General features: G+C 41.5%; 1 protein-coding gene across 2 annotated transcripts in view; it reads right to left on the bottom strand.

Moving 5' to 3' along the window:
• Positions 1 to 752: 752 nt before the first annotated feature.
• The window catches only part of spg11 (SPG11 vesicle trafficking associated, spatacsin), a 78049-nt gene continuing 69825 nt past the window's right edge, over positions 753 to 8976 (bottom strand). For both annotated transcript variants that reach the window (XM_023984903.1, XM_023984904.1), the window contains exons 34-40: positions 7776 to 7909; positions 6344 to 6451; positions 5689 to 5857; positions 5144 to 5220; positions 1567 to 1722; positions 1188 to 1339; positions 753 to 1108 (exon numbers count right to left, since the gene is read on the bottom strand). In XM_023984903.1, the coding sequence (XP_023840671.1) occupies positions 925 to 1108; positions 1188 to 1339; positions 1567 to 1722; positions 5144 to 5220; positions 5689 to 5857; positions 6344 to 6451; positions 7776 to 7909 (980 nt within the window). In that variant the 3' untranslated portion in view covers positions 753 to 924. The remainder of the gene's footprint in view (positions 1109 to 1187; positions 1340 to 1566; positions 1723 to 5143; positions 5221 to 5688; positions 5858 to 6343; positions 6452 to 7775; positions 7910 to 8976) is intronic.

Raw genomic sequence — 8976 nt, 5'->3', positions numbered from 1 at the left:
ATTTCAAGTTCATGAGTTGTGGCATTGCTTTAGAGTACATGTGCAGCGGCGCGCTTTTGGTCTCCAATTATTGCAGGCACGGTCATGTTGTATACCGCTGTATAGTCTTGAATAGCATCAAGATGTTATAGCCATGTGGTTACATTCTTACTGTTTAGTATAGTGAATTGGAGATTGTCTTAAGTTTATATCTATGATTCACTATTGTGTCTTTATATCCCCCTTGTATTTTCAGACCACACACAACCGAGTTGGTTAACACTCAAGCTGTCAATCAAGCCATAAACATCCTACACTGTGCTGTGCTTTGCCCTATACTGTGTGAATCCTCATCTTTATTAAACCCACCACAAAACTGTAATCCACTTTACTGTCATCTGTGCCCCGATCAGCACCTGGGAGTGAACACATTAAGCAATACCAAACCAAAGAATATACAGTCCACCAAGTCTTCCACTTAGGGTGGCACCTTTCCGGTATCTTTCGTAAAATTCCCAGGTTTTCCAGAAATGCTGGTTAAAAGATTATTGGAATCAAGTGGGGGAAAAAATGTTAAATCCTGAATACTCCAAATTCCCAGGAATTTTTGGAATGTTCCTATCATTTTGCAACCCTAACTCTATTACAATTTAGGATCATTTACTTTGTCTACCTCGGTTAGGAAGAGGGGTAGACATCACAACAACAGCTATAATAACAGCCTCTGTGGATGACTACTCAATCGTGTTTAAGTAAAGACAGAAGTCTGTAGCTTCAATCAATACGAGATTTATTCAGTTAGTCAGCGATTTTGCGTGGAGAAAATAAAACATTATTTCGTGAAACTATTCATCTCCATGAAAGATGTTATAGAAAAGAGTTTGTAAAAAAATTCCACATGCGTATTTGGAGGTATTTGACAGGGGCAGTGCCYTTTCGAATCAGCTACCTAGTACCCAGCCTGTCGTTTAGGTAACTGCTTGTTTTGGGGTCCTGAAGTAACATGTTGGCCACGTCAAAGAACTTGTGTTCATACGCAAGCTTGTAGTAGGTGTAAACGTCATCACAGTGTTGCAATAGTCTCTTCAGGTTCTGGCCCGCACTGCTCGGAGGCGTGTTGTGAGTCAATCTGAAAGGTAGAACCAGACCAAGGATTAATATCAGCAAGAAGATAWTCCCTCCTAATTCTGGAAATCGTCTGAAATTACTTTTGGGATATGTCTTCAAACAGGCAGGCGGGGAGTGGCCTGTGAAGTCGGAACTCCTCTAGGTAAGCAAAGTCTCCACTGAGGATGACCTTCTGGTAGAGCACCTCCGCCCAGTCTGGACTGTAGTCGTAGGCCTCCGACAACACAAAAGCCTAGAGACAAGAGAAACAACACAGTTTAAAATAATAGCTTAAAATAAGCTTAGCTACATCTCATTATGACATACGACTGGGAATCAATCTACATTTCAGTACATCCTTCCCAAATCTAGGATTGGGATAATTGATTTTTCCTCCCACTATTACAATAGCGCCGGTACCACAAGTCTAGCATTTGGATAACTGATTTAGTATACCACGGTTACATTTAGTGCCATTACCTGGTAACAGCGSGGCAGTGCCACAATGGCACCAAGGAGATCTGATTGGCGCAGGTTGATGACACGTTGGTCTTGACCGTGGTTCAGGAAGTGGAGCTGGAGTGTGGTCAGCTTTGCCATTTTGACACAACGTGCTGCCTGGCGTACACATGAGTCCTGAGGGAGAACACACACGCGCATGCATATGCGTGCACGCGTACACACACAGACACACAGAAAGTTTTTTATCTCCACTGCAAAGCTATTACTCACGTTCAATTAACACTAGAAAGACCCAGATAATAATGAAGCAAAACAAATTTAAATGTTTTATTACTCTGCTATTTTTTAAGTCATCCTTGACTTTTCCTAAATAAGTCTATATAAACATTCTAACAACGACAGTGTGTTAAATCACAAACAGAACTGGAGTCACTTTACCCATACCTATATGTACATAGCTAACTCAATTACCTTGTATACCTGCACATCAACTCGGTACTGGTACTCCCTGTATATAGCCATGTTATTTTTACTCGTTATTGTTATTCATTATTCACTGTGTATTTATTCCTCGTGTCACTATTTCTGTTACCTGTTTTATCTTTAACTCTGCATTGTTGGAAAAGGACCCGTAAGTAAGCAATTCACTGTTAGTCTACACCTGTTTTTATGTGACAAATAACATTTGATTTGAGTTATAACCAGTTTTAGGAGGACATATACTTTTTTTAATGGCTTTCCCGACAGTTGAAGGTGCCATGACCAGTTGATAATTACCCCGATAATTGCTTCAAAACTGAACCTAAACTATACCGATTTTCTTTTTTTTACATATAACAGATGAAATAAATAATGTAAAGTATGATAAAGGGGGAGAATGGGAGAGTTTATGAGCGAGGGGATGCGAACGATGCACAAAAAAGAAGCCTGGTAGGCACCATGAACAAAGCGAGACGGAAGCTCCCTCCCTCTGCGCAAAATATGGAACCCACACAGGTCCAAACCTCATGTTCAAAGAATTTTTACCCTTGTAGGGTGGCCAAAATTAGGGTGACTAAATCAATGGAGGCCAGAGAAAAAAAAGTTTATACAAATTGCACAGCATCGCGTCAGCTAGGCTGGATGATGTGCGAGAACGATTGCTACCTCACAGGTTCACGTTTCCCGTTGAACTCGTCATCTTTCTACTCTAATCCGCAGTACATAAAACCATATAGAGGTGGGATAGTATTTTCATATTTTAGTATAAGCTTTTCAAATTAATGAGAAATTCCTGTTTAGAAGATTTTCTCACAAAAACAAGCATATCTCTGTGAAATGTCAACGGAGCACTGAACGTACCGGAATATTTTTTATTTTCAAAGCCTTTCACAATTAATTCAYCTTGTGCCATGCTAATTTAGCTTTGGCGACTCGTAGAAACAACTTTGAAGATGACCACCACAACATGTGCAATCCTCAAAAGTTTCTGCGAGAAAGCTGCAATGCTCGTCAACAGAGCTCTGTGAGTATTATCGAATGTATTAGGTTAGGAAATCCGACTATTTMGATATACTGTRAATGAAATGTTAGTGAAAGACRCCACTGAACGACGTAGAACATGAATCATCATAMTTGTCTTGGTAAAATGTATTTTATAACATAAAGAAGTGAAATTTCATCACCAAAGCCACTCTGGGTAGATTGGGTGGTAGTACTGAGCCATTAGTGCTTTTTCAGGTCAATTCAGTTTTGACACGATTATTTTTTTTTAAATATCACGGTTTTCGATTAATATTAAATGCATTATGAATAATTACATAAAAATGATTAGAGCTTTTTAATAGAAATTCCAAAGCCCAAAATAGTGGACATTCAACTGCCAAAACATTGAAAATATTCCATTGGCTCTGTCAGGTCCAAATAGAAAAATAGGAAATAATAAAATATTGCAATTCTGTAGACTATCATTTTTAATTCCTTAGAGTCATCATCTCATCTCTGCTCAGGCAGTCGCAGCCAGCCAGTTAGACAACCCTTTAACTTTATCTCTGTTCTCCTCACACTGTACTAGTGTGTGGACACCCTACATACACTGGATTCAGAAAGTATTCAGACCCCTTCCCTTTTTCCACATTTTGTTACGTTACAGCCATATTCTAAAGTTGATTCAATTATTATTTTTCCTCATCAATCTACACACAATACCCCATAATGTCAAAGCGAAAACAGTAAAAAAAAAGAAAGATTATTTACAAGGGTATTCAGGCCCATTGCTATGAGACTCGAAATTGAGCTCAGGTGCATCCTGTTTCCATTGATCATCCTTGAGATGTTTCTACAACTTGATCGGAGTCCACCTGTGGTAAATTCAATTGATTAGACATGATTTGGAAAGGCACACACCTGTCTATATAAGGTCCCACAGTTGACAGTGCATGTCAGAGCAAAAACCAAGCCATGAGGTCAAAGGAATTGTACGTAGAACTCAGAGAAAGGATTGTGTCGAGGCACAGATCTGGGGAAGGGTACCAAAAAATGTCTGCAGCATTGAAAGTCCCCAAGAACACAGTAGCGTCCATCATTCTTAAATGGAAGAACTTTGGAACCACCAAGACTCTTCCTAGAGCTGGCCGCTCGGCCAAACTGAGCAATCGGAGGAGAAGGGCCTTGGTCAGGGAGGTGACCAAGAACACGATYYWCACTCTGACAGAGCTACAGAGTTCCTCTGTGGGGTGGGAGAACCTCCCAGAAGGACAACCATCTCTGCAGCACTCCACCAATCAGGCCTTTATGGTAGAGTGGRCAGGCGGAAGCCACTCCTCAGTAAAAGACACATGACAACCCGCTTGGAGTTTGCCAAAAGGCACCTAAAAGACTCTCTGGTCTGATGAAACCAAYATTGAACTCTTTGYCCTGAATGCCAAGCATCACGTCTGGAGGAAACCTGGCACGATCCCTATGGTGAAGCATGGTAGTGGCAGCATCATGCTGTGGGGATGTTTTTCTGAAAATAGCTGTGCAGCGACACTCCCCATCCAACCTGACAGAGCTTGAGAGCATCTGCAGAGAAGAATGGGAGAAACTCCCAAAATACAGGTGTGCCAAGCCTCTAGCGTCATACCCAAGACTCGAGGCTCTAATCGCTGCCTAAGGTGCTTCAACAAAGTACTGAGTAAAGGGTCTGAATATTTATGTAAATGTAATATTTCAATTTTTTTTAAATCAGAAATTTGCAAAAACAAAATTCAAAAATACTGTTTTTGATTTGTTATTATGGGGTATTGTGTGTAGATTCATGACAAAACAAAAATGTAATCCATTTTAGAATTAAGGCTGTTCTAAAATGTTGGAAAAGTACAGTAACATAAAGTAATGAAATGTTATGTTCTCTAAAAAATATATTTTCGTATTCTAATGTTAGGTAAGACCTTCATAATCACAACCAAATTATAACTTTTCGGATAGCATATATTAAATCTACTTCTTAGACTGTTCGAATGTTGATGTCCAAAACATGTGTCATTGGCACAAAGGGGGGTCCAAGGAGACCTTTCTAGCATTAAGCAACACTAAACAGAGGACCTGTGTTTGACAGTTGGAGGGATAACAATACCTTAGAATAGCTCTCTGCAGCATCCTTCAGGAGAGTAAGAACCTTTATCAAGGAACTTTTGAGTTCAGGGGTCACTGCTGTTATGGGATGAGCAGGGAGTGAGTGAAAAACACTGTCTGCATGTCCTGTAGCTCTTCATTGAGTTTGTGTCAATGACTCARACACAGGCTACATTCAGGTGCAAATAAAGTTAAAGCAACAGAAAAACTTCACAACAGTCTATTTTAAGAAGTTGCCCTCTATACAACAGGAAAGATACTACAATATTGAAAAACACATCCCTTGACACCAGGGTTGGGGTCAGTTCAGTTTTTGACTCAAGTGATTTGACATTCAATTCATAAAATGAAATCTGTCTACTGTTTTCTATGAGGACGTTTCAATTCATGAATTGAATTTCAATTCATATCCAGAATTGAAAAATGTATTTACCTCAGCCACTATACCATGTTCTTTATATGCGTCACAAATATATAGTATGTCTGACTTCAAACTGTAACTGTAGTGATCCTCATACTATAACTGTAGGCKTTGTCATAGCTCACCCCAAGGCTGGGACTCGATCAGTTTGAGCTGGGTGCGGGCGGCTCCCTCGTGGTTCTCTCCTATCTCTCTGCACATGCTGAAGCACAGGGCCACCATGTTGTACTTCTCACTGTCCCCCGGCAAACACCGCTTGATGTAGTCCAGCAGGGCCGTCTTCAGCCGGAAGTTCTGCAACACACACACACCGTTTAGATACTAGCGTACTGTACGTATAAACAAGAGCACCACAAAACACACCAACTTTTATACCCCTTTCACATTACTGAACTGACCCAAGCAGAACTGTACTGGGCTGGCTTGGTTATGCATCCAATAGTTGCTGGAGCTGTGCTGGAAAGGACAACGTGAAAGGAAAATATCCTTTCCTATTGTCCTATTCTGGTACCCCGAGACAGTCCTACACATCTAAAGCATGGTGTTCTCGGAAAACAGCATGTACACAACCRCTGTGATATATATATTTCCTGTCTRAACTAAAATACAATGACTAGATGCCTCTCTGTCTGGCAGGTCTGTTGTGTCTCTGTGTGTGTTCTGTCAGACCTCAACAGAGACTGTTTTGGGAAGAGTGATCTCTATCTGTGTTTGTGTGTGTGCAGTTTCTGCGTTTGTGTGTGTGAGAGAGAGACAAATCCGTGTGTGTGCGCTTCTTACCGACTCCACTTTTTTCCTGAGCAGCATCTCGAAGCGGTGGTTCTGGTTGAGCAGGTCGAAGATGTAGGTCATGTCATTGTATCTGCCGATGCCAGTTAGGAGACGCACCTGAAGGGGTCAACACAAGGTGAGCGCACACACGCATACACATGCACAGAGAAAAGAGAAAAACAGTACTCATGAACTGACACCACCATGCTTACAGTACAGTCGTGGCCAAAAGTTTTGAGAATGACACAAATATCAATTTTTCCACAATTGTTTAATTGTTGTGAAGAAGGCTTCAGGGTGCCCAAGAAAGTCCAGCAAGCGCCAGGACCATCTCCTGCAGTTGATTCAGCTGCGAGATCGGAGCACCACCAGTACAGAGCTTGCTTAGGAATGGCAGCAGGCAGGTGTGGAATGCATCTGCACGCACAGTGAGGCGAAGACTTTTGGAGGATGGCCTGGTGTCAGAAGGGCAGCAAAGAAGCCACTTCTCTCCAGGAAAAACATCAGGGACAGACTGATAAGGTACAGGGATTGACTGCTGAGGACTGGGGTAAAGTCATTTTCTCTGTTTGAATCCCCTTTCCGATTGTTTGGGGCATCCGGAAAAAAGCTTGTCCGGAGAAGACAAGGTGAGCGCTACCATTCCTGTGTCATGCCAACAGTAAAGCATCTGAACATTCATGTGTGGGGTTGTCTTCTCAGCCACGGGTGGGCTCACTCATAATTTTGCTAAGAACACAGCCATGAAAGAATGGTACAACACTATCCTCTGAGAGCAACGTCTCCCAACCATCCAGGAACAGTTTGGTGACGAACAATGCCTTTTCCAGCATGATGAAGCACCTTGCCATAAGGCAAAAGTGATAACTAAGTGGCTCGGGGAACAAAACATCGATATTTGGGTCCATGGCCAGGAAACTCCCCAACCTTAATCCCATTGAGAACTTGTGGTCAATCCTCAAGGGCGGGCGGACAAACTAAAACCCACAAATTCGATAAACTCCAAGCATTGATTATGCAAGAATGGGTGCCATCAGTCAGAATGTGGCACAGAATTTAATTGACAGCATGCCAGGGCGCGATTTGCAGAGGTCTTGAAAAAGAAGGGTCAACACTGCAAATATTGACTCTTTGCATCAACTTCATGTAATTGTCAATGAAAGCCTTTGACACTTATGAAATGCTTGTAATTATACTTCAGTATTCCATAGTAACATCTGACAAAAATATCTAAAGACACTGAAGCAGCAAACTTTGTGAAAATTAATAGTTGTGTCATTCTCAAAACATTTGGCCACGACTGTACATTAATTTGGAGCAATTAGTTTATAGTAAAATCTCACCAGGTAATTCATTGCAAAGCCATCAACATATATTACGATGTAATTACGATACAATGACTGGGAAGGAGGCCCATGTGTGACRAGGCAGAGGGATTTACCAGCAGGCCGTAGTGTTCGCTGTGGGCCAGGTGTGCGTGGCTGAGGTGGCGGGCAGCCTGCAGCACCCTCACTATGCCCTCCATGTTACAGGTCAGACTGAAGCAGTCGTGGGCCAGGATCAACAGCTCCACCGCTATACAACAAGAGGGAGAGTTAGATATTATGCATCGTGATACATGATATTATCCACCAATACACTGCAACGCATTAAACTGCTAATTAATTAGTACCTAGTTGGCATGACTCATTTCCATTGGTAGCTCTTTACATACGTACCCGTATACAGGTTCGAAATAGCAGATTTTGCACACTGATAAGCGCCTAAATTGTAACGCGGTGGCTTTACAGTAACACGCTACACATGACGTCAGAGCTCAAGGTCTCAATGTCTCAATATTGTTTTTTACTGACAGCGATTCTGAACTTGAACACCGCACATGACAAGATGTTGCCCCCATCTCTCCCACTAATTGGGAAACTTTTGCAAATGTTTTGTTGTCTGAGTGTAAATAAAGAGGACTCTATGTATTTTGAAAGATGAGACGTTGAGGATTATAATAAATATCGCCTTTATGTCATACAAGCAAGTCAAACACCCGATAGTCCAAATGTGCACTGAACGTTTCCATATCAAAAAACTTGTCATATACAGTGTCAACGTTTATGATCACTACTGTATGCTTGATGTACAGTTACAAGATGACATGGCGTCATACCCTGGGTTGTTCTGAACAAGCCTATGTTTGTCGTATTGTGAAGAAATTTGGTGGGGAACGCTCACCTGAATGCACTCGTGACTATTATATACGCACCAAAATTATGATCGGCTTCTCCGAATRTCCTTGCGAAAGCCTAACACTGTAAGATCATATTTTGTAACGTAGCTAACCATGCTGGCAATAGAGCACGCTTTCAAATGACGCCTACCTTACCAGATTGCGATTGATAATGGAATGCGGYAATTTTGGAATGTGTAAACAACAGTGATTGTGAGAAGGCGGGGACGCAGGGTTGTGTTCCAYAGAAAACAACTACAAGTGTGCTRYRTCTAGTTCCTCAACGGCACAGCTAGGAGAGCTCAAAKCAGTACCTTATAGTTGAAGACTCTTCTTTGAGTCATAAAAGTGCATTGAAATTACAGTTGAAGTTTACATACACTTGGGTTGGAGTCATTAAAACTCGTTTTTCAACCACTCCACA

Source organism: Salvelinus sp. IW2-2015, linkage group LG4q.1:29 (genome assembly GCF_002910315.2).
Source record: "Salvelinus sp. IW2-2015 linkage group LG4q.1:29, ASM291031v2, whole genome shotgun sequence".
Classification (NCBI taxonomy): domain Eukaryota; kingdom Metazoa; phylum Chordata; class Actinopteri; order Salmoniformes; family Salmonidae; genus Salvelinus; species Salvelinus sp. IW2-2015.
Note: the sequence above shows the minus strand (reverse complement) of the source record. Positions and strands in the feature narration are given on the sequence as shown.